Source organism: Nannospalax galili, unplaced genomic scaffold (genome assembly GCF_000622305.1).
Source record: "Nannospalax galili isolate Female #2095 unplaced genomic scaffold, S.galili_v1.0 scaffold144, whole genome shotgun sequence".
Classification (NCBI taxonomy): Eukaryota; Metazoa; Chordata; class Mammalia; order Rodentia; family Spalacidae; genus Nannospalax; species Nannospalax galili.
In genome coordinates this window covers 1,307,009-1,333,242 of record NW_008353267.1, presented here as the reverse complement: position 1 = coordinate 1,333,242, position 26,234 = coordinate 1,307,009, and the positions used below count along the sequence as shown (strand labels likewise).

General features: G+C 38.4%; 1 protein-coding gene across 1 annotated transcript in view; it reads right to left on the bottom strand.

The window, feature by feature from the left end:
- Nucleotides 1-26,234, bottom strand: part of Kcnh5 (potassium voltage-gated channel subfamily H member 5) — a 371,827-nt gene that overhangs the window by 298,940 nt on the left and 46,653 nt on the right. The window contains exons 3-6 of the mRNA XM_008850496.2: nucleotides 25,752-25,858; nucleotides 19,730-19,858; nucleotides 8,740-8,855; nucleotides 2,075-2,467 (exon numbers count right to left, since the gene is read on the bottom strand). Of these exons, the coding sequence (XP_008848718.1) occupies nucleotides 2,075-2,467; nucleotides 8,740-8,855; nucleotides 19,730-19,858; nucleotides 25,752-25,858 (745 nt within the window). The remainder of the gene's footprint in view (nucleotides 1-2,074; nucleotides 2,468-8,739; nucleotides 8,856-19,729; nucleotides 19,859-25,751; nucleotides 25,859-26,234) is intronic.

Here is a 26,234-nt window from a genome sequence, read left to right as displayed (position 1 = left end):
AGTCCTTAAGTCATTGGGAGTGCTCTCAAGGTGGATTGTATGACTGCATATGCCACCACATGCTCCCACCAATGCTGTCTGCCATCCTCATCAGAGACCCAAACAGGGTCTGCCCAAACTTGTGTTTGAGCCTCTAAAACTATGTGTAAAATAAGTTCTTTTCTGCATAAATAATCTGTCTCTGGTATTTTGTTATAGTGATTCAAATTTGACTACTAGCCTCCCACTCTCTTACATCTGTTCCCTCTTTCAGCACTTTTTAACAATATAGTATATTGATAACTGTCATATGGCAAACTAGATCTCTTGAATGCCTCCCTCCTATCCAACTGGCATTGTGTATTCTTTGATCAACATCTTTCAAACCCTCCTTCAAACACTCCAGGCAACTGGTACTACCACTCTATTCTCTACTTCTGTGAAATCAACTTCATTAGAATCCACATATGACTGTTTTTATTCAAATCTTTATGCCTATGTTCTAAGTAACTGAAATTATAACATGCTCATGTAATAATCCATGCAGTAAAAGAAATGCTTTTTTAAAGCTAAATAAGAATATATTTCTTTTACTTGACCTAGAGTTTTAACATCAAATATGAATCTAGATTTCTGATAAAATGAGATTTTTAACTAAATCTGCCAAATGAAAACAGAGGGTAGAGAATCACTTCATATGACCATTTGTCAGTCAAAGTAGTCTCTGGATATCAGTATACATAATTTAATTGTAATGAGCTTGCGATTTATGATTTCTTTGATTTATCTTTGAAAAGAAATTTTAAGATGCTTTTAAATTGCATTGTCATAGCCCCTTCCCTGATTGTCTGAGGGGTCTAAGTGTTCTGTGCCCCCCCCATCACACTAATAGGACAGCTTGTGTCTTTTAACACACTCCTGAGGGTAAATTTGAAAGAAATAACTGAATTTTTAACAATTTCATGTAGACAGAATCCAAAATTAAAGAACTGTTATCATTCCTGTCTCCACAATTTTAAAGTAACATTAAATGTGCAATATCAAAAGTCACCATACAATTTAGGGGAAATAAATTTTAATATTAATGTAGTTGATTAAACACCAAAATTTTATGGACAAAAGTCAACGAATTTCAATCCGAGTCCCAGCACAGATTAGGCAACAACAGAGAGTGGAAATTTTTCCAACTGAACTTTGAAACAAGGACACAGCAAGACCTTCAGGAAAAGCATTTTGGTAACATTATCATTATTAAAAACATTTTAACAACAGATATTCTGTATTGGCTCATTTATACTTTATTATTGGTTACGCCTTATTAACTCGGTGTAGCAACTTATAAGGCATCTACCCTTAAGTTAGAGGAGAAGGAGCAGTGAACAGATGGGTCTTTTCAGATATTACAGGTCTAAACCATTCTATTTTCATAAGGACAGAACCTGGGTTAGGCCACATATCAGAAGTCATCAAATATACTTTCTACCTACAAATGTATTCATGCCAAATGAAAGCAAAAGCAGAAATCACCACGGCAAAAATTCAAAAAGCACTCTTCTGTCAAGCTACGTTCACCTTTGTGTCAATCCTAATACTGCCACCACTGTATCTTGCAAGAAGGAGTTGGAAGATCTTCGGAGGCAAGGAGTTTTCAAATGCTACATCAAAGAGAATACCTTTTGTCCTCTTTAAAACCATCATCTGGCTTGCAAAATACATTTGACTCCAAATGCTGCCATTTTGATTCTTTTCCTCCTTTTCCTCCTCCTCCACCTCCCCCTCCTCTTTCTCTTCCTCTACCTGTTCCTCCTCTTCTACCTCCTCCTATTCCTCATCCTTTTCCTCCTCTTCCTCTTCATCCTCCTCTTCTTCCTCCTCCTATCACAACTTTTAATCATAGTCATTTTCCTAGTACTTAGCATTTTCAGCCAATCATGGGGAAATGGATAAAATTAATTTAAGATAGTCAAATATAATTTATTGAAAGTGCATAATAAGGCAGGGGTTGGAAATGTTAACTCAAAAGACATTTGTATCCTCTGTGCTTTCAAAACATATGGCCCACAACATTTCAAAACCCAAAATCAAAAAAGCTTACCTCATCCACGTTCTCGAAGGCATTGATGATGTCATAAGGTAAACAAGACAGCAGGTCAATCACAAACCAAGTTTTCAGATAGTTCATCCTTATGAGCTTAGGGTCAGAAATGACCTCACCACCAGGTCCCACAAAGGTTGTGTGAAAATTTAAAACTATATCAACCAGAAAAATAACGTCCACCACACTGTCCAGCACCAGCCAGGCTATATTGTTCTGCTTCGTTTTGAAAGAAACGTTGTAAGGAACCATGATGGCGGTGTAGAAGGTAAGAATTAAAATCACCCAATCCCAGGTAGTTTTAAAAGCACAATAGTGTAAAATAATGTGTGGTGGCGTCTTTGGCGCTTCTTGCTTATACTGAGGAAGGATATCTGATCCCAGCTGAAGAACCTGAAAGAGAGGAGAGGCGTGTATAAATGATCCAGGCGCCTCTCTAGTTAGTAATGACTACAAACCTGGGAGTCAGGACACAGTCTGAGTCTCATGATTCTTGATTTTAGGGCCAACCATGAGTGTAAAATAATGTGTGGTGGCGTCTTTGGCGCTTCTTGCTTATACTGAGGAAGGATATCTGATCCCAGCTGAAGAACCTGAAAGAGAGGAGAGGCGTGTATAAATGATCCAGGCGCCTCTCTAGTTAGTAATGACTACAAACCTGGGAGTCAGGACACAGTCTGAGTCTCATGATTCTTGATTTTAGGGCCAACCATGAGCTATTGACAGCTCTACAGGAAGGTAACCCCACCTTCAGTTTTCAGATGACCAAACGGAGGCAGCTCACATTGGCCAGATGGCAGGGCAGGCATCAGATCTGGAATTTGTTAAATTCTCTCTTTTTCTCTTTTTTTCTCTCTCTCTCCCTCCCTCCCCCCCAGACTGTTCTAAAGTTTCCTCAAAGGAAGCTACAGCAATTTCAACAACTCCACAATTTCATCTGTCTACTCTTCCACCTGCACTGCTCTGACCCATGGTTCTGCTGGATGCCCACGCCTGGGTGCCACACCTGAGGAGCTTCTGCACATCCACTGTGCAAGCCTGGCCAGAGCCCCATAGCTCTGATCAACTGTCCCACTGTTATCTGAGTGACAGGCCATCATCCATAACTCGAACTTATTTAGCACCTTAGGAAACATACTTTTGATTTTGATCGCCTTTCTGAATCCCAGGGCCCCACTGTTGGGGATGGTGCTGTCCAGTATTACTCAGCAAGGGCCCTGATGGCTAGCACAATAGTGTCAAGCTATGGCATAACCTGCTCTTCCCTTTGTCTCCTAAACCAGGAATTTTTAAAATATTGTGTTTAGTGGCTGGAGAGATGGCTCAGTGGTTAAGAACACTGACTGTTCTTGCAGAAGACCTGGGTTCGAATTCCAGCACCCACATGGCAGCTAACAACTGTCCATAACTCCAGTTCCAGGGGATCCAACACCCTCTCTGTCCTCTGTGGGCATTGCATGAAACGGGTGCACTTACCTACATGCAGGCAATACATGCACACACATATGATAAAAATAATAAATAAAATATTAAAAAATATATTGCATTTTTGTCAAGTGCAAATTTCCTTCAGAAAAAAAATACTAAATATCAGGTTTGTTTCTCCATACCTGCTTAACAAATACAAAAGTTTCAGTGCAAGTTATTATGAACTTCAATTTATTCTGTTGGACTAATTAAAGGAAGAGAAGGAGAAAAGTAGATGACATGAGCACGCTTGGGCTGCAAATGGCCCTGCTGGCCAAAGCTAACACAGGATTTAGCATGCCCTGCTGGATCCTGGGAATTGTGAAAATGAGTTGAAGGAGCACATCTAGAACATCTGCTTCCTGCCTTGAGTGAAACCAACGATGACGCACGTGTGGTGAGTGGGAATGTGTTAAAGGGCATTTCCAGTGGACTCTGAATACCTTATACAATCAATTATTCAGCACCTCTACACAAACAGAAGCCAGGAGGGAGGAGTCCAGATAATAAATGCTTAAGCCCTGAATATATAAATAAGCGAAGGAAAGCATGAACGTATAACTCTATGGCTTATCTTCCATCTACACACACACACACACACACACACACACACACACACATGCATACACGTGTGTGTGTGTGTGTGTGTGTGTGTGTGTACATGTAGCACCTTTTAAAAGTGTTTGAAGCCTTGGAGACTACCCTAAAATTTCTCATATATAGAGTTTACATAACTGAAAACTAAGTATATAATATCTTGCTATTTTCAATGTCAAAAATGTCACTGGTATTCTCTTGGATTGTATATAAAATTATTATTTTAGTTTGGGGTTATTTGAACTATTTTAAGGCTATTTTATGTACTTACCTACATTCTCAGTGCCCCTGGCATAGTTTTCCCCTAAGGTCTTAAATTGCATACTAGTAATTTTCCTACCAAGAATGTAAGCCTCATGTTGAGATGTAGTATTATACATAAAGACCCACATAATCATGGCATCTCTCTTACCTTTCAAACACTGTCATTTCCAATTTCACTGTGTGAAACGGAATAAAAGTTCTCGTTTCACCACCTCAGTCTATACCTTCTATAGTTCAAGTTCCAAAAGTGGTTCCATGTGTTTTTAAGTCTGCTTCACATTAGGATATTCTGGAGAGGCTTTGAAAAGTGTGATATACCCTCACCTAGACCCCATCCTCCAAAGGTTTATGACATTAGTCTTGTGTGGGTTTCAGAAAAATCTTTATTTTCAGAACTTTTCCAGGTGATGATGGTGTGTAGTTCGTTATAACATCTTCATCTTATATTTCGTTACACATTTCCAACTCAACTAGTCAGACAGAATTTGCATATGAAAAGTGTTCCAAGACTGCTAGATGAGGACGAAAAGCAAGCAGAGAAAGAAGGGAAAATGAAATAGAGGAAGAGGAGGAGGAAGAATGGCAAGGAAGGGGAAGGACCGCAAAGAGACACATAAGTGTCAGGCTTTGATCCCTGTCATACGCAGGGCATGTCTTCCATCTGAGCCCTATCCCTGGGCTCTTAGCAGGCCATAAGTGACAGTTGTTGCCTTCGGTTGTTTCACTTGCACTTTCTTAAGCAACAAGCCTTGGGGGAGTGAAGATAAAATTATATTTTCTGATCTTGTTTTTGTACCAATAGTCACATCATCCATCAGGAGATCTGAGAGCAACTACCTCTAATCAAGTCTGGCCCACTGATTAGAAAAGAGTGGGAATTTATCTCTGCCCAGGGTAAACATGAACCAGCTGCAGATATCAATGGATGTCGATGCACATAGGAATTAGTCAATTGCTTTCTTGGAGAATGGAATCTTTGAAGCTAGGGATCAGCTCCAAATTTAGGAGATCAGGTGGAATGAATCGATTTTCTGTGCCTTGAAAAAGTGAGAGTTCCTAACATCCATAGCAAATTACCTTGAGCCAATTATCTAAGTATTTCAGTGTAATAGGAGAAAAAAAACTCATTCCTGTGCTTTCTTGATGTTTCTTTTGGATCTTTTTTTTAACGTTTAAAAAAATTATTGAGAATTTCATACATATATATAAGGTGTTTTGATCAAATCCATGCCCACTCCCTCCCCTCCAACTCCTCCCATATCTCCCCATCACTTTTTCCTGACAACTTCATGTACTCTTTCTTTTTTTTTCATCTAAGAGTACACACTGCACTACCACAGACTAAAACTCTGTTGAAAACCTGGTTACTTCTGTCTTTTCTAAGAAATCAAACCTCAGTCCTGGGCAGAAAGCAATTTTGTGTTGGAATCAGATTTATGAATCCTAATTCATTAGCTTTTATTTACCTAAAAAACTATCAATAATCAAAGGGGGGGTCCAATGAAAAGAAGCAGGAGTGAAATTCCCCCAAAACAAAAATGAAATAATGAAATGTCGAGTAGAAACTCAGAAACTAAGGTTTAAAAACTCCCTGAATGTTTCTGAGTGCAGAGGCAAAAGATTTCCTTCTCATAGTCCCTTTCTGTCAGTGGTGCAACAGAGAACAGAAATCTCAGAATAAGGTTGTATGAGGCCTGAAGGAATCAGATTTAGAAAACTAAGCAGTCAGAGAAACAAACGCCTACTCTTCCACTTGGTTTATAGAAAGAAATGGACAATTCAAGCAGAAGGAAAGAAAATCCAAAACCCAGCAGGATTAAATAAGCATTTTCAAAAAAGGAAGTTCTATCTGATTATTTTCAATCTTTTCCAGCTGAAAATCATCTTTGTAAACACTCTGAATATTATTTAACATTATACTCATGTCCTTTTTTAATTTAAACATGTCTGTACCTCAAAGTATTCTGCTTTCCCCAAAATAACAGCATTATTCAGAAAAAAAAGGAAGAACTCTAAAAGGTCTATTTCGTCAGTAATGAGCTAAGAAAAATTCCAGAACTCTAAATTCAAAGAACATTATTTTATTTCCTAACTCCTCTAAGCTAGAGTTCGTATTTATGACTGATTAAGAAGTGCCTCAACTTACTTTGCCCTGGTAAAATGATGAACGTATGCATTTGATATTATCTTTCTCCTCTTCACCGTTAACTTAAAATATTTTTCTGAGTTCCCCCTATGAGCTCAGTATTGTTTTGGTAACTAGGGTGGGGGGGGTGCATGCATATATGTATGATTGTGTGGATGGGTCCAAGCCATGGCCAACATGTGGAGATCAGAAGACAACTTTCAGGTGTCCAGCCTCACCTTTCTATCTTCGAGTTTCTTATCTGCAGAAATCAAGATCACTAGCCAAAAGCTTCTGGAAATTCTCCTGTCTCTGCCCTCCCATTTCCAGTAGGCTCACTAAGATTCCAGACACTTAAGATTACTGTGTCTAGCTTTTTACAGGGGTTCTGGGCATCCAAACTCAAGTCATCAGGCTTGTATGGCAAGCACCTTTAACCACTGAGACATCTCCCCACCACCTTATCTTTTGACATCTTTCTTATCAGTAAGGCAAATGATTATTCCAGGAGACCTGTGATCCATAAAGCCCTCTGCCGCCTTGCAGTTCTGTCCTCCTCCTTTACCTCTGGTTTCCATGCACTTTCTCAGGGTAACACTGTCCAGTCCTCTGACTTTATCATACATACCTGTTGAGGATGCTACTAAGGCCTGCAACTTAAACATATTTATCCTTCCAGAGTGTAGGACTAGCAAATCCCACATATGCATTACCACTTGGATTTCCGGCAGGCACTCGAGCTTCACATGTCCAATGATGACTTCATTTCCAGTGCCTCTGGGGCCTTTCTGCCCTTCTCTTGTATTTCTCATTGCATTAAATAGCACCATCTACCCAGTGGTCCACCCAAAAGCATAGCCCTCTGCATTCGTTTCCTTGTTTCACATTCAGTTCCAGTCTATGAACAAAGGTGGACTTCCACCCTGGTGTGCCTGCTTATAGCCAAGGTTTCTGGCTAAATTACCACTGGTACTTCTTACTGTTTTTCCTATGTATTTATTCTGCACAGATCCAGTAGGTCAAGCAAGGGATCTCTGTCATTTGAATAGCTTCAATCCCTTTGGCATTCTGGTGAAGCTGTGGATCCAGAATGCTTTTTTAAAATACTGAAATAAAAGTATAGACTTGCAAACACCTGTGGACACTGACTTAATACAGTGGGCCTTAACAGAGATGACAGTGTATGTATATGGACTCCAGTGGCAGGGGGGTATGGGAGGGTGCCAGTGGGAAGGGGGCATAAAGATGATTAAGAATGTTTGAGATGTTCTGTATGAAATATATAAAAATTCAATATAAACAAATTTTTAAAAAAGAAAAAAGTGAAAAAGGCTTATAAAAGAAGCCAGTTGGAACCAATCTCCCTTTGAGAGATGCAATGTGATTTGTGAGTGCAAATGTGACTCTGTCATTTTCCTGGTACATGAAGCCTCCCTACCACCATCTCACTGTACCCAACTCTTTCTTCTCTACCTGAATCAGTTATATGAAACCCTATCAAGGCACATACTATCACTTCTCTGGGCCTTTGCACATGCTGGCCTCGTTTTTCTTCCTGTCTAATTCTTCTGTTTTGTTGTTTTGGGGTTTGGTTTTTTTTACATTCAGGGGAGGGGGGGTGAGTCATATGCCATGCACACACATAGAGGCCAGAGGACAATTTGCTGTAGTTGGTCTTGTCCTTCTACCATGAAAGTACCAGGGATGGAACTCCAGTGGCCAGATTTGGCAGCAAGGACCTTTGCCTGTGGAGCTCTAACTCTTCTATAGCCAACCCTAGAGTACCAAGTCTGGGTAAAGACCACTGCATCTTATAATCCAGTATCAGGTCCCTCCTGCTGTTGTCTTTCAGTTTTTGTAATAGACCAAATTTTATTCATTGTTATGTCCTTTGAAGAGAACCAAGTGCAGTGAAAACCCTCAATAAGTACTTTCCACACACATAAATGAATAAATTCATTATCCATCCCATTTGTTCAGATTAAACCATACATCTCTAAACATCATCTGATATATCATGAACTACATTCCTATGCAAAAGTTGGAGAGACTGAAAAGGCATTTTTGGATTTTCTGCAGTTCTACAAGGGAAAAATTAATTACTACCTAGGTATTTGTAAGAGAAGAGTCATAAGTATTTATATTGAACCACTTGGGGCGAGAAATGTGCGAATGCCACCATATCAAGAGATGAAGTTAGTCTGACACTTACTTCAGCTAATCTTGAGTGTTTGTGGACCGTCTCTGTTTTATTCATTGGTGTAAGCTGCTGCAAAACACTTCGACTATTTGTCAAAGCCCGTGTCAATCGGGCAAATTTTGTCCAACCTTAAAAATAAGAAAAGGGAGCCTTGGTTATTCATATACAATGAATTAAAAATTATCCATTCTTTCTGACAGTCAAGGGATCTCAGCAACCACATAATATCTGGAAAAAATGGCAAGTATCAAACTTTATTTCTATATAAACACCATTATTTTAAATGTGACTAAAATAATGAACGATTTTTATGTGCAACGTGTAGACTTCACTTGTATTTATTATATAGCCCTTCCCAAGGAGAGAGTTGGTCACAAAATGCTGTGATCCTGCTTTCTGTGGGTTTGTTACTAGAAAATAGCTGCCTATTCAGCAACCCATCTCACTCCTTGCATCTGGGGTGTCCGTGTCCCTAGTTCTCACCAGTAGGATGTAAATGAGAAGCGATACATGCCACATCCGTGTTACGATTTCAGAAGCAGGTGTGGTTTCTCCACATTTCCTCCCCCTTCTACCAGCTGGATGCAAATGGCAAGGCCCCAAGGGACGGCAAAGCTGCTGAATCAACTGCGTAAGGATGCCACAAGCTACCCAGAGTCACCTGCCTTGGACAGTTATATGAACAAGAAATCTGCTTCTACAGAGTCAAACCAATATTATCTCCATGGTAACAGAAATAATATTACTGTATTGTTTGCTACAGAAGCTATTAGAACCCTAATGGAAGCAGTCCTGCTGTGTATGTGGATACAGATGCACACACAAATAAGAAAAATTTCAGTTTCAAACTCTCACATATTCTGTTTCATATCACACATTTCCACCTTCCTTGTAGCATAACAAACTGTTATTGTCTGTCTATTAACTTCAGTAATATCTAAAAGTTATGTTTGGAATATCTAGAAACCTAATAATGTTCTCTGAAAGAGCAGTTGCTTTTGGGAGAAAGGAATGTGAATTTAATGGGAAGGGAATTTCTGCTGGGGCCTCAAATTGCCATTATTAAAATCCTTAATTTTAAATAAACGTCAATGAGATGTGAACAAATAGAGCAAAAGCTAGACATAGTCTGGCCCTGTCTCGATTATCCTTTCTCCAATTATTTCAAAATCTTTGCTCTATTAAAGATTTTGTTAAAACTATTTGGTAAATTCTGTGTTAATTCCCATTGACAGAACAATCACCAAACAGCTCCTTAAACATGAAACTAGCTGGTCCAAAGGAATGATCCTAATGGCACGATGAAATGCCCGACACCACAATAAACACTGAAGAAAGAAATCCTGGACTTACACAAGACTTCTACCTCAACTCATAGGATGCAGGTGACATTGCACTTTACTACTGGTCCCCCAACTAATTATTCAGGCTGTGGATTGCTCCCACAAATTCTGTATGTATTCCATAAATTAGATTGGAAAAGAAGTAAATGAGCACGCATTGATGGAAAACATGTCTTTATTCATTATTTTTTAAATATATTTTATTAAATTTCTGTGAACTTCATACAATACATCTTAATCATATTTTTGGGCTTCATCCAAGTGACTAGAACTTAACAGGTCTTGTTTGCAGAATTATCTGCAAGGTTTCTCTTACACAATATGCTAAAGATAGAATAAAGCAATAGAGATGACAGCAGTCTCCAGAAATTCAACTTCAACATAAAAAAACAACTTGCACTCTCTATCACCAATCTAGACTTCTCTGTGTGACAGACTAGCATGTCTGTTGGCCACTGGCCACCCTCTTACTAAGATATTCCACAGACTCTAACCCCCATCATGTCCAAAATCCACCTTATCATTGCCTTATCTCCATGTCACCAATCCTGAATCCTAGATATAGTCCTAATCTTAGTAAATTAACTGGTGATAATCTTAATTGTCCAAACCAATAATTCAGCATAACCTATACACAAATATCCAAATGCTTACAAGCCTTCAAGAAAATTGTGAATAAATACCTCCCAAACTTAATTTTCTCCCAGCCTTATATGTCAGACAAGATAGGATGTGTTACCTCAACGAGGTGGTAACACTCTGAGGCAAGGCTCTTTCTAAAGCACAAATCTGATTGTGCCCTTGCATTACGATCTTGAATTGTGCCCTTGAGATCTGATTTCAACCTTGCACAGCACCTGAAGACTTCTGGGATAACACTGTGTCCTTGGAATGGGGTCATTTAGCTTATGACCCAAGGATTTATACTATATCCATCTCCCGCCATATTCTTATACGGTATTCCCACCTTACTAAAATTAATAGCAAATTAAGTAAAGAATAAGTTCAAACTAAAATTAACTCTACTGGGTGTGCATTTTACACACTATGATGTCTCACGTTTTTTCCCACTTTATAATCTACAGTCCTAGACTTTCCATTGCTTCCACTATCTGTTACATTCAGACTGAATTGAAGATTTCTTTCTTTCTGGAGGCTTTTTTGATCCACCCAGGAGAAGGAGATGCATCTTCTGTACATCACAGTACTTACTCACACATCATGTGACACTAACATCAGTGAAGTGAAGTCATTGACCAATATAGTTACTTTTGATAAACTAAAGTTGATCTTCTGGGAACTGGAGAGATGGCTCAGCAGTTAAGAGCACTGGCTGCTCTTACAGACGACCCGGGTTCAATTCCCAGCACCCACATGGTGGTAACAACCATCCATATCTCCAGTTCCAGGGGATCTGATGCCCTCTCCTGACCTCCATGGGCATTGCACAACACAGGGGCACTTACATACATGTAAGCAATACACTTCTACACACAAAATAAAAATAATAAAATATTTTTTTAAAGTTTATCTTTCCATGACACCACTTAGTACAGGGTCTGGAATATGACTGATTAATTAGATTTTATTTGAAATGAAACCCTGTTTTGTTTCATTATATTGGGCCTTAATCAGTTTTATTAGGTTGGCTATAAGTGATAAGAGTGTTCTCAGATGACTGTAATTATGTTAGTCATCAGCATGCTAAAACATATCTGATAATTCCTCATTTTACATCAAGTGAATACTATAATTGCATAGGCTGTTCCTAGAAACTTCCTAGCTGATCTTTTTTCCTCACTGAATGCTCATATTTCTGAGAGGAGATGTTGTGCCTCTGTAAATCTGAGAAGTGTTAAAATAGAAGACCATCTCATTCCATGCATATGGTAAAGTTTTCCTGAAAAAAAAAATCTGGAAAAGAAGGAGCAACTAAGGGAACAAATCCAATGATGCAAGGAAGAACACCAACCATCAGACGGCAGGACTCATCTCCCACAACCACTCAGAGAAGCAACGGTGTGAGGCAAGAGACACAGCAATGAAAGCTATTGTCACACTCTGATTTTCTATTTGCAACTGACACCTGGTATTTCATTTCATAATAAGGAAGCAGTAGTGTTCATTTAGATACACACAAAACACTTACTCAAATATGTCAGCATATCTGTATATTATTTCATCAAAATCACATGCAATATAATATACGCAATATGCAACAGTCACAGGTGGGTATAATCAAGGACTACCGCATCCCCCTATATCATTTAAGATTCTTTTTAAAAACTAAGTAATAGAAATATAACATGTATTTTCCTCTAGATGAAAAATGAGAGTATTGCCGAAGAACCACTGTATGAAAAATGTTACATAAATTCATCATTCTAAAAGTGTTTTCAGTCAGTGTATTCTGAGTGAGACTAGCGTTCAACATTGAAGAAAGGGGACTTTACCACCACGATAGCCTTCTAGGAGTATGGCTAGAATATGGCTCTTCCTACCCCTGGTTGTGTCGTAGCATGACTGGCCCATAGGGGGCACTGAATACATTTGGGCTGAATAAATGAAGCATGAGTAGAAAAGTTAAATAGGAATTAACATATCATCTGCATGATATACAATTAAAATCAAAATGTAACAAAGGAAATACACTTAACTTTTAGTAAGTGTTAATATAATTCATGTTATAAAGGAAATGGTTTGGAATGAAAAATGCAAAAAGAATATCCTACTTTCAGAAAGGAATTGAAGAAGTGCTGAGGAAAGCAAGGTGGGGATCAATGAACCCGCTTGGGCATTTGAAAAGACAGAGAATAAGAAGGAAATATTTGAAAAGGTTTCTTCCTTCCTAGAGAAACCAAAGTCAAGCACAATTGTCAGTGAGTACTCATTTAGGGCTTTTGCTATCAGACTGCCCCAGAGGGTAGAGAGCCAAGACAAAGTCAGGGGTGTTCCATTCCCATGTTGATCTCCCGAAGCTCACTGGCCAAAATACTCTTACAGTCCTGGGTTCTAATGTAAGCATTTTTCTGAAAACATTCATACCATGTCTGTCTCCTTACTTTTGCCACCTACCCAAATACTTCATTAGAAACAAATGGAAGTTGTACTAATACAACGACCTTCAACTTCCCTTCTCTTCCCTCCACCAACCCCCAACAACACCTTGTTCTTGCCTGCTCTCCCATCACCTCAAAGAATTAAGTACTTGGGTTTCCTTATGCTCTTGAATACATCCAGAATTGCCTGCATTATTAGTAGCTCAGAGTTTATCTGCTCTTTCACCGATCCCCATGTTACAGTCAAACTTTGAAAAAGTTGAGCAGCCATACTGTCTAGGTCAGAGGAAAAAGATGCATCAGCAATTCTAACTTTCCCCAGTGATACATTTACTGATCTCACCTCTATAGAAACCTAATTGCTGTGACTGATTATTCAGCACTGTTTGCTGATGGTACTTAGATGTGGTCGATATAGGGTAATATGAACAGACAGCTGAGTATGACAAGCCGAATGCTTGCTCTGTAAGTTGTTCATGGCATTATGAGAACATTTGTTCTCCTAAAAGCTCAGGATGCCAACTCCTTCTTAATAAAATATTAGTTTAGCTCTATTGGGTTGCAATTAACCTCTTTGTCATGGACTGCCTAATCTTAAAAATAAAAGGAAGTCAGAGAGGCAGTTAAATCAATCTACTAGACTGCAACACAAGATTCTAATCTATAAGGAAAAAGCTTAGGTAAACAATTATGCTCTTCACCAAAGAGACTGCATGGCATAATTACTCATATTTCATCTGTCGTCTCCTCTCTAAAGAAAACCATTGGCTTTTGCAAGCAGGTTACTATTTTTGCTGATACTTTTATTCTAGAGGAATTTTTGTTTCAATTATTGGCAGAAGGTGCTGTGAACATTTGGCATAGGATAGCTCGCACTGCAATTATCTTGGCAGCTTCGGAGTCTTTTAAAACTATTATACAGTATCAATGGGCAGAGACTGGACCATCTTTTTTAGAACATATAATATATTCAACAGGATGGGCTTCTTGATTGTAATTTTTGTGTGTTATGATAGAAAATATCAGATACTATTGATTGATTGAACAACAGCTCCAATACCTCAATACCAGGCACAAAAAATAACAAGAATACGTCACTCTGTGGAATTATCATAAGGAAGTTCCTGTGGTTCAGAACAGCACAACTCTATCAAAATGTGAGTGTTCTCAACCTGTGTTGAGGAAAGGAAGGTTTTAAGGTGGTGCGCCCCAACAGTAAGTTCCACTGCAAAAGATGAGGCAGCATGGAACAATCTGGAGAACATGGGGTTGAAGTCTGTCAGATACTGAGTGCTGGGCTCTTCGGGAGAAAAATGGAAATAATAATACTAATTTCCAAAATTAGAAAACTGAGAAATAATGGACACGAAGTGCCTGGCATGTATTAGCCACGCCATCGGAGCTGATAACCATCCCTTCCTTTCCATAATGTTTTCTGTCATCTCTTATGTTATAATTCGAAGGATGGTTGATGTCACTCATAGCCACTCGGTTTAAGGGGAAAAAATTGAAATAATTCAGAATGAAATTTTGTGGATCTTGGATCTGCTGTGAGAAGTGCTGCATGCAATTAGTGACTGCCATAACATGCTCCAGTAGCTTTGATATGATTCAGAAACAGAATTCAGAATGAGTCCATTCCTTCAAACCTTTCAATCATATGTCTGATTTCTTAGAAAATATGTCAATGTAAGTAGGGGACTGATGTCAATCCAAACCAAACTATTTGGCAGATCCTCAGAGAACATGAGCCTTTGTTCTGATCAATGGTCTTTTTTAGGATTCTTTCCCTTGCACCCAATCAAATCAAAACTTTGGATAAAGTCAACTTTTGACTACTCCTCATCTACATCCCTGTGACTAGACATGGGCAGAGTACAGAAGTGTGGCCAAGGCACTAGTGAAACTCATGACCTCAGAGTCCCTCACACTGCCAGCAGTCTACCTCCTTCTCCATCACTGATTATCCTCTCAAATAGCTCCTCTCTCACCTCCTTTACCATCCCTACACTCAGCCTATATCCATGGAAGCAGAAGCAGTTGGAAGAAAACTTCTAGCACTATGGGTTTGTCTTCCCCACTGAATGCTTGGAAATGATACTCCTAGATCCCCAGGAATCTGTTCTTAATCCACATTTTGGGTTGGAAAAAACAGATAAAAGTGAGATGAGGGAAATAGAATATTCCCATAGAGGTCATGTTAAGTAACTCTGAAGTCAAAAGCTGAATCAAAGCAATTTAGTGTCTCCTTATTCAATACAAATGTAAACCATCTTGATATTATAGTAATTATCCTGAAATCTCATGTGCTTCTTTCCAAAAGGACCATTTTCCTTATTTGTCTTAAAATCTGAAAGATGTATTAGTTTACCGAGATTTCAAACACTACTCCCCTATATTGCTAACTTCAAAGACACGGTAGACGATGACTTCATAGTATAAATATTTCATGTCTTCTGAATTTTTCATGTTATATGTACAGTTCACATGAATAATGGAAAGAAGCTCATAGGCAGCATTCATAGTTACATTATGCAATACTGTTAGAGTACTCTGTTATGTATATGGAAGGTGTGGAGAAGCCTCTGAATAAAAATGTCTTTAAAAAGCAGCCAACCCTCTAGAATGCCTGGCACTAGAAAGAAATAATTTATATTAATGCTATTCACAAAGTTTTGATTAGCACACTTACTGAGCTCATAGTTTGATATTTGAGTGATCTGACTTGTCTGGGGTTTATTCCACTTCTTTATAAAAGTGGATAATTCACTCAAAAGAGGTTATACCTTGGAAAGTACTCAATGATACACTGGGATGCAGAGTGATGGAGGAGGGGGGTGAGGGGGGGCAGAAGACAGAGAAGCATTAATTCCAGAAATGAAAGTCAACCCTTCCAAGATCAACATCTGCTTCCCCAGTTTATTGCAAAATGCTGCCAACTTTCAGTTTTCATAAATACATAGTTACTGACTACCATTAAGATTCAGCCAGCTGAAATGTTGAGAAAGCACTGACCTTCCCTTGGCCAGCTCCACTGTGTCATGGAATTACTTAAAGAAAATGAGAGAAAACAATACTCATCTAATACAATTATTTGTGTATGGGGGGTGAATAATATGACAAGAACTCTCTTTGCTCAAGTTGGTTGTTATTCATGTGTGAAGACATCAAAATTCATCTGACAAATTCTTTAGGTCACCAATCATGTATTAATTATTTTTATTTTTGTTTTTATCACTTTAAGATATAGTTCACTGCTAGCCAGTGGTTTTCCATAGATGCCCCTTATCAAATAAGGAAGTTCCACCTAGTCTTACTTTTTTGAGGATCATTAATCATGAATGGGTGCTGAACTTTGTCAAAAGGTTTTTCTATGCCAACTGATAGGATCATATGATTTTTCTCTACCACCTCACTGACAGGATGGATTCAAGCAACTGGGTTTTGAAGAGTGAATCCATTTTGTTGTCATGTGTAATTCTTTTTATACCTTATAGATCCAGGGTTTTTTTATTTTTTTTATGTGTATGCGTGCATTGCCTGCATGTACGTAAGTGCACCCATGTCGTGCAATGCCCATGGAGGACAGAAGAGGACGTCAGATCCTCTGGAACTGGAGTTACAGACAGTTGTTAGATGCCATGTGGGTGCTGGGATTTGAATCTGGATCTTCTGCAAGAACAGCCAGTGTTCTTAACCACTGAGCCATCTCTCCAGCCTCATATATCCAGTTTTTATGGAAAGTTTTGTGTTTACCATAATGATAGCTAACACTTTTCTGTAGTTGCCTTCTCTGTAATGTCTTTTTTTCAGTTGTGGTATCAGGGTGGTCCTGGCTTTATCAAATGAGTTGGGAGACTTCCCTCTGCTTCTACATTCTGGAAGAGATATAAAGACCACTGGGGCACAATTTTAATCCCAGCACTTGGGAAGTAGAGGGAGGTGAATCTCTGTGAGTTCAAGGCCAACTTGCTCTACATAGTGAGTTCCAAGCCAGCCAGACTACAGAGTAAGACCCTATCTCAACAAAAGATGAAGAAGAGGAGGAAGAGGAGGAGAAGCAGGAGGAGAAGCAGGAGGAGGAGCAGGAGGAAGAGGAAGAGGAGGAGGCGGCGGCGGAGGAGGAGGAGGAGGTGGAGGAGGAGGAGGAGGAGGAGGAAGAGGTGGTAATATGCAGGTCTTGTGCAGGTTAACCACAGTTACTGTGAATTCATGGGTGTAACAACTATGTCATGGCCAGAAGACAGCATTTCATAGCACTCCTCCCCTTCCTCCAGCTCTTACATTCTTTCTCCCTCTCTTCCACAATATTCCTTGAGCCTTAGTTGAAGGGGATATCAGTAAAGTTGGCCCATTGGGAAGTTAAAGGAGGTAAGTGGAAATAGATATGATTATGCTTCATTTATATACAATGTATGGGATTCTCAACAAATAAAAAGAGAACTGGTACTACCTCCTCCTTCAGAGTTCAGTAGGATTGACTGATAAAACTACTCACACTTGCTGTTCCCTAGGTTTGGTGTGATCACTCTTTACTGTTTATATTTTAATGATGATAGAACAATTAAGGTTATCTATTTCTCCTTGAATAACTTTTGGTAGTTTGTTTCAAGTAATTAATCTATTTCCTATAAATCCTCAATGGTGGCCACAGGGTAGTCATCTGTCCAGGCTTCAATGGACACAGAAAGAATAGTGAACAACTTTTCATTTCCAATACTGGTTACTTATGTCTTCCCTTTTTTATTCTTGTTTACCATAGCTAGAGATTTATTAACTTTAATGATATTTTCAAAGAACTCATCTTGGGTTTTGGTGATTTTTCCTTAAAGTTTTCCTGTTTTTAATTTCACTGATTTTTGCTCTAAGGTGTCTTATGTCTTCAGCTTGTTCAGGTTTAAAATGTTCTTCCATGTACAGCTTCCTAAGATGGAAACTATTAGGTTACTATTTTTATAGCTTTTTATTCTGTAATATAGGCAGCTAATATTACATAGTTCCCTCTATGCAATGATTTTATTGTCTCCCACAAACTTGAACATACTGTATTTTTGGTTAGTTCAAAATATTTTTTACCTTAAGATTTTTTCGATTCACGGATTATTTAAAAATGTGTTGCTTAAATTCCAAATATTCTAGGATTTATTCACATATCACTAGCTATTGAGTTGTAACTTAACTTCATTATCATCTCAGAATATATTTTTTAAGTTATCTATTCTCTTAAACTGGTCAAAATGTGCTTTATGACCCAGACTTTAGTATCTGTGGTGAATGTTCCATGTAAAATTGGGGGAAAAAAATCTCTAGCCTTTGTATGAAGCACCGTGAATTTTCAAAGAAACAAATGAACATTAAGTCTAAAGATTACAGGCATCTCTCATTTTTAAAAATCAAATTTAGCAGGGTGTGATGGTACATGCCTATAATCCCAGCACTTGGAGCCGGAAAATACTAAGCTCCTGGTTGCTACATAGTTATATAGAGAGACCCTGTTGAAACAAAGAGAGAGAGAGAGAGAGAGAGAGAGAGAGAGAGAGAGAGAAATACTTTTGATATTTCAGGAAATGATTTCATTGCGTCTTCAGTTTCAGAAACATTTATAAATTAATTGTTCTATGTCATATCTCAAATAGGTGATACTTGTAAAATGCCTTTTTTTAAAATTTGATACAAACCAAACATTAAGTAGATACATTATTATATATAAACTCCTATGTAGGGTATAAACTAATTTTTTCTGCAATTATGATTACAGTTGGAAAGCTTAAAGCTCTGTCAGCTTTCTTAAGTAAGAAAAGGTAATGTTTGCCAAATGCAGAAAAAAGAGGGCATTTCATTGTAGTCTCCTAAGAGGTTATTAAAAATAACATTTTATAAAAACTATTTCTAAGGGTATTTGAAATTCTTCATTTATATGACACCAGCTTCTAATTTAAACCTAATTGGAGAGAATAAATTGGGAATAAATTACATAGAAAAGAGGTAAGAACATGGGCACTCTCGGTTTCCATAGCAGCCTCTCTGGATGCTGCAGTCAATAAGCTTCCAATTGGGAGGCCTGCCTTATGCCAACTACTCTCTTGATGGAAAAATTATACTTTGCACAGTCTGCAACATCCACTCAAAAGAATATACAACTGGATAAATAGAAGCAAATAACTAAGCTTAAAAATCAACCAATAAAACTCAATTGATTGAACAAACTCCATCAAATTATGAACCGCTCTCTAGTAGGAGCTCACTAACACCATCCCCAGGGCTGCATGTGATCCTTCATTTCCAAAGCTCACTGGGTACATGGTGTGAAACTCCAATCACACTGATTCCACCTTGGGTCCGGTAGGTCAGCTTTCATGCATGCCGCTGACTTTCCCATGTGTTAGCCTCCTTTGTTGGTTTCAAGTAACCAACTATTATTTCAACTTGGGATAGCCATACTATCTCCATTCAAACAACATGATTAAAAAAAAAACTGATGCTGGACTCACTCAGACACATGTGAAGGAAACAAAGGGCTATAACAAGATCAAGAAGATTAAAGGGACAGCCTGATTTTTAGATCTAGTAAATCGTTTTTGTTTTTGTTTTTTTAATTACCTTTCGTCGAATCATCCTCTATTGGCTGTTTGAACAACGTAATATCCTTGAACGTGCACAGGAACAAGACCACCTTCTCATGTTCGTTTCTTATTGGTGCAATTTGCATGTAAAACCAAACAGGGGTTCCTATAATGGGGAAAGAGGGAGAGAAAGGAAAATAGAGCATCACAGGGTAACAGCAAGTTGGAAGAATTAAAAAATAAAAAAAAAAAAAACTTAATTTAGCCAGGGCTGGTGGTGCAGGCCTGGCTAATAATCTGCCAAGACTACAGAGTGAGTTTGAGGCCAGTCTGGGCAGCTTAGTAAAACCCTGTCTCAAAATTTAAATTTAAATTTAAATTTAAATCTGAACATTCAGAGGGGCTGGGGATGCAGTTCAGTGATAGAATGCTTGCCTTGTATATGTGAGGTCCTAGATTCAATCCCCAATACAAAAAAAAAAAAAAAAAACAAGAAAAACAATACTTCAACTCTATATCAGCTACCAGTTGTTCATATGTAATAAACATCCTAAAGCATGGACACTCTAAAGTAGAGCACAGAGTGTCTCTTCGCAGTTCACACATTCCAAGCTGGTCTAGCTACTAAAGTGATGCCAGCAACACCTTTACGTCTGGGACCCCAGGCCTCTGCCGCTCTCCCAGTCTTCTTTCTGATAATCTAGTGTGATCACTCCTCCATGCTTCTCTGTCCTGTCACTTTGACAAGTGTTTCCAATTAACTGCAACAGCACTAGCTGACGCTCTGATAGGCATCACTCCTAGAGGAACATCTGAAATGCTGCCTCTAGCACAGGCTCTTTCATCAGTCAGATGGACTTCCACACATCAACAGTGGCTTTGAATGTATCCCCGATCACAGAAGACACCAGCAACAGCTGATACCTACTGTTCAGAGCTCTACCTGAAACCTTCAGGGCAATCTTAGCAGGCAAAGCAAAGCACACATGTTTGTAGCTTGGAAATCTCAGGTATCTTCACGAACCACTGTCTCCTGCCCCCTGAGGCTCAACTCTGCCACTTCATTCTTCAAAGAACAACTACTGTAGACTCCAGAGGGAAGAGGGTTTCAGACTATTCAAAGCTTAGGATTCAAATAAAGCAGGAACTGACAAATGGCAAATAATGAATAGGTGATGGTATAAGATATGACCTCAAGGGAATAATTACCTGAATTGGCAACACACTGAAAAACGTTTGGTCAGAATTAAAAAGACACATTTTCCATTATGTTTTCATCAAGTAAAATTGCCCCCAAAAAGCCCCTCAAAATATTCTTTCTTAAGGACAGAAGTGGTTTGGGCAGGTTTAGTATTTGGAAAATAGATATGCAGCTACTGATATTCTGGAAGTGAGAAGAGATAGCCTCTTAGCGGTTCCCAATGGAAACCAAACACCTCATACCTATTTCCAAAACTGCATCACCTAATGCCACCACAAACCTAAAGTAATAAGAGTAATCTCAAATTATCTGCTAAACTTGGGCACATATCTAAGGCATTCAAGGACTAACCTGCCATTTAGACAAAATGAGTTGAGTCACTTACCAGGTTCAAGAAGTCAGAGCATTACAGAAAGGAGATTTATAAGGTAATATGCAGTTTTAGCCACAAGGTCTTTTATAGCCCCAGCAGGCCCATGGAAGGACATATCCCTTTAGAAAATGATTGCAGGATGAGACAGGGACTTGGAAAACAATCACATCATCTCGAAGCAAGACTTGATCCTTGCTTCCTCCTCCTTAGTTTACAGTGTGTCTGGGAACTGTGAGTGATGTGCAATTTTACAAATAACAAGCCCCAGATGCTTCTGTGTACATGGTCTGTGACTGCTCTAAAATAGTGAGTTCAAGGCAGAGGGGTCATAAGCAAAGAGAGAAGCACATTGAAAATACCTTTTTTTCCAAAGGTCTATGAGAAATTTGAACAGGAGATAGGGTTATATTTCAAGCCTTCCTATGAAACCGACAAACTCCAAATTCTGGCAGAGATGTGGCTGCCTGAAAAAGCTGCTTTCAGATATCAAGATAGACTTTTTTTCAACTTCTCAAGTCATAGGATCAGACTTCTCCAGGCAGGCCAAAGATTTTCAAGCAATTGATGGAATATCCTTTATATCCTGAGTTTGAAGTTCAGAGGGACAGGGAGTCTGGAAGGAATGGGCAGAGGCTAGTTCCCCACTGACTCTCAGAGCAGGACCTGATCACTGGTTATGAGGAGCCTGGTTAGGTTCTGTCTTTGTTCCATAGATACCAAACTCTCCTCGGAATAGAAATCACCCTCTACTAATCAAAGCACTAAATGGAAAAAAAATAGAGGCACCAATTGAAGTGTTGATCCTGACAGAGTAAATCAGATACCTGGGCTGCCCCATTTTCAAATCAGTGCTTAGCTACTTAATGGCTGTATTAGGAGGGCTTGGTATTCAGGCATTCTGGAGCCTTCTACAGATAGGTAACATTTTCTACCTAACATTTTTCAAAGTCATAAGAACAGACATTTTACAGTTTGCAAAACTGTTTCAACTAACCATTTATAAGATTTTTTTATGCATATGAGCATATTGGCTTCAAGTATATAAAAGCACCCATGTCATGTAATGCCCACAGAAGTCAGAAGAGGGCATCAGATCCCCTGAAACTGGAGTTATGAGTGGTTGTTAGCCACCATGTGGGTGCTGGGAATGGAACCCAGGTCCTCTGCAAGAGTAGCCAGTGCACTTGGCCATTGAGCCATCTCTCCAGCCCCTACAAGACTTTTAAAGCTGACTAAAATAATACAATTCCAACATAATGCATGAATAACATCCTTTTTATTAAAGGAAAAACAAAAGTAAAAATGAAAGCATAAGGTATACAGACAAGAGACAAGACTTTTAATCTACCGGATCACTCTCCTATCAACTATACACAAACAACTGCATGTAAATATATAGTTCTCTGAGAAAAGCCAGGCAGACCTGAACAAAAGTTGATAATTTTAACCCATGAACACAATGTAAAAAGTTTCAACTACCCTTGAAGGAAAGTTTTCATTTCAAGTTATTACTAATGTGGTTTAAAGTAAATAAACAAAATAGAATTCCACTGAGGTAATTTTAAGAAATTCAAACAATAGATTGGCTTTAACGTCTGAAAATCAAACAAAGATTTGTGAATTCTGTTTAAAAATCAGGCCAATGTTCTTGAATTATTTGCTAAACTTGGAGCCTATAAGTCATTCAAGGTCTAACAAATCTATATGAAAATGAGGAAGGATTGGGTATGTATGTCTCCTCTGAATCAATATATATTCAGATCTTAGGGGAAGAGGCCAAGAAAGAACCTGCAGTCTGCCTCTTGCAGAGCAAAGCGCTGATCATTCAGAATAGATTGTTTTCTACTTCACAAGCTGGTATCTAGGTATGACGTCAAACAGAAAGATCTCTTTGGCCTTGAACCTAAAATGCAAGATAAGATGATGACACACTCAATATGTAAAACCATTGAAGACAAGTTCCTTTATCAAATGCACTGCTCCAAGGCAGCATCTACGTCTATGGCTGCTGTTTCTTTTTGTTAGTCTATTACTAAGGAAGAAAAATCTAATTTTAATTCCAGATATTTCATAGAGAATAATGGCTTGAAAGAAATGGAAGGAATAAATTATGTACCACAATATTGAACAGAGGAGCCCAGAGCAAATGTATCCTGCTGAAGCTAGGGCTTCCCAAACTCAGAAAGGCTTTAATAACCACTGAAGATGACACTGGACCTTGCAAGCATTGACCATGAACACACACACACACACACACACACACACACACAAAATGGACACACCTTATGAAAGGGACTGTTCACATGAAGAAAAAAAGAACAATTTGAGAAAAGAGCAAAAAGAGACAAAGATCAGTGGTCATGCAGTGAAACCAAGTTAGAAAAAAGACTTGGTTGTGGAGCAGAGGCATTGGGGGGAGGTTGCTATTGTTTTATTGTTTGATTGAATTTTTCCTTCAAACTCTGATGATGCCCATAAGGTTCTGTGTGATGCCATCTTGGGCAACTAACCACGCCTAAGTATAATCCTAGAGGACCGCTCACAACAGTCAATAGAAATTCCAGGCCTGTGCACAGCCTGTTCTCAGAGTAATGACGAGGCCCACAAGGCTTCCACAAGCAACAGTCTCAGTCTAGCTGAATCCCATGCTTATAAAGACTGACATCAAGTAACAACCACATATTCACCTTACTAATGTTGTCTAAAAAGATACATGTAGCCATTAACCATCAAAAGAAATGTGTGAACTTGTCATTTTTTGTTATTATCACATAATTTACCTTATTATATTATTAAAAATATTCTCTGAGCTTATACACAAAAAGTCATGTTTTGATAACATACAGATTGAGAGAAAACATTTATAAACTATACATTTGATAAGAAGTTAATATCAAAAAAATAAGAAAACCAATTCTATAGAAAGCAAACAAACAAAACAATTAAAAATGGGCAAAGAACCCAGATAGACGTTTCTCAAAAGAAGACATACAAGTGGCCGAGAGGTACATGAAAAGAATTCTGAACATCACTAGTCATTAGGGACGTACAAATCAAAATGACAATAGGTATGGTTGCCCCATCTATCAGAGTCACTATCATCAAACAGATGACAGGGTAAGTATCTGCAAGAATATAGAGGAACAGACTCACTGCTGCTGTGAATGTGCCTCAGTACAGCCACTACAGAAAACCTATCCAGAGGTTACTTTTAAATTTTTAAAACAGGATCAGCATATCACCAAGCAGTCACACTCCTTGGTTATTTACCCAAAAGATTTGACTCAGCATACAAACTGGATATCTGCACTCTCAAGTGCATTGCAGCACAATTCACCAACTATGTAAAGAACCTGAATGCCCATCAACAGATGAACTGATAAAGAAAATGAAGTCTATACACAAAATGAAATGCTATTCAGCTTTTAAAAGAATTTCTTATGCTAGGGAGATGGCTCAGTGGGGGTAACACTTGATGAGCAAGCAAGAGAGGATTGAGTTCAAATTCCAGCACCCATATTATAATTCATGGTGGGTTGTATGTACCCATAACCCCAGTGCAGGAGGCAGGAGTGGGGAACAGAGACCGAAGGATCATTGGGGCTTGGTGGACTGTTAGTCTAGCTGGAAAACAGTGCACTCCAGACTCAGTGAGAGATCCTATCTCAAGGGAATATGGCAGAGCAATAGAGGAGGATGGCTGACATTCTCCTCTGGCCACTGCAAACTCACATACCCACCTTCCATGTGTACACACATACATACGCCACACACACACACACACACACACACACACACACACACACGGAGTGACATGGGTGGAATACAAGAACATGATGCTAAGTGAAATAAGTCAGATACAGAAGACCAATACAACATGTTCTCATTTTAAGCAGAATTTAAAGCAATTGAACACACAGAAACAGAGAAGAGAACAGAGCAGAGATTCTTGGAAGCTGTGGGGTAGAGGAATTGAGGAGATGGTCTAGGGATACAAAACCTAGTGACACAAGAGAAATGCTTGTTTGACTGTGCTATCTATTGTACAGCATGGCAAACACACCTAATAATAATGTACTTTAGGCACCAAAATTGCCAAGAGAGTAATTTCAAATGTTCTCACCACAAAATATAAATATTTGAAGCACTGGAATATGTATTTGCTTGATTCAAATATTCCACACTATATTTATAAATCATAGCATTATTTTGTACCCCATAAATATGGACAAGTATGATTTCTCAATTTTAAATTAAATTGTAAAATTAAAACAAAATATACCATATTTTCTTCCATTATTCAAGAGCATGCTTTCCATAGTTAGATTTATTAATTTTGCTATCTAATTTTACCAGAAGGCTCTCCCCTGCACCAAGAACAGAAATAAAATACTACATCCTTCCTACTTGTTACTCAACTACCATTTACCAAACTATAACATTTAGAAAGAATTACAGCATTCTATTGATAACAGAAATACCTACGGTTTTTTTTGTACAGAAGAACTTCAAAACAGTTTGACTCGTAGTTGTCAAAAGTCTGCCTGACTTTCTCAATGGTCTTCTTGTCAGTCAATTCTCCATACATGAAACTGGAAGAAAAAGATCCATTTCATTTTTATGTCACTTTTAACCTAGTACAAAGATAATAATGTCTATGATTAAGTATCCCACTTTTTGTCCAAAATATGATGTTTCCACACAGTGAAATAAAATATTTAAACAGTCACTTCAACAAGCTTTATTGTGTACATTAGATTTGCAACACGCAGTAGGACATATATAGATAGTAAAGTGGTAAGTCGCGCTTTAATCACGATTGCTAAACTTCTTGCTGACAGCTTTAGAAATTGTTTCAAATGTAGAGAGAAAGAAAAAGACAGAACAGTTTCCGGATTCTACACAGTCCCTATGTGCACAAATTTCAATTACCATGGTTCAGTTAAATAAGAATCTTCACAGTAATGC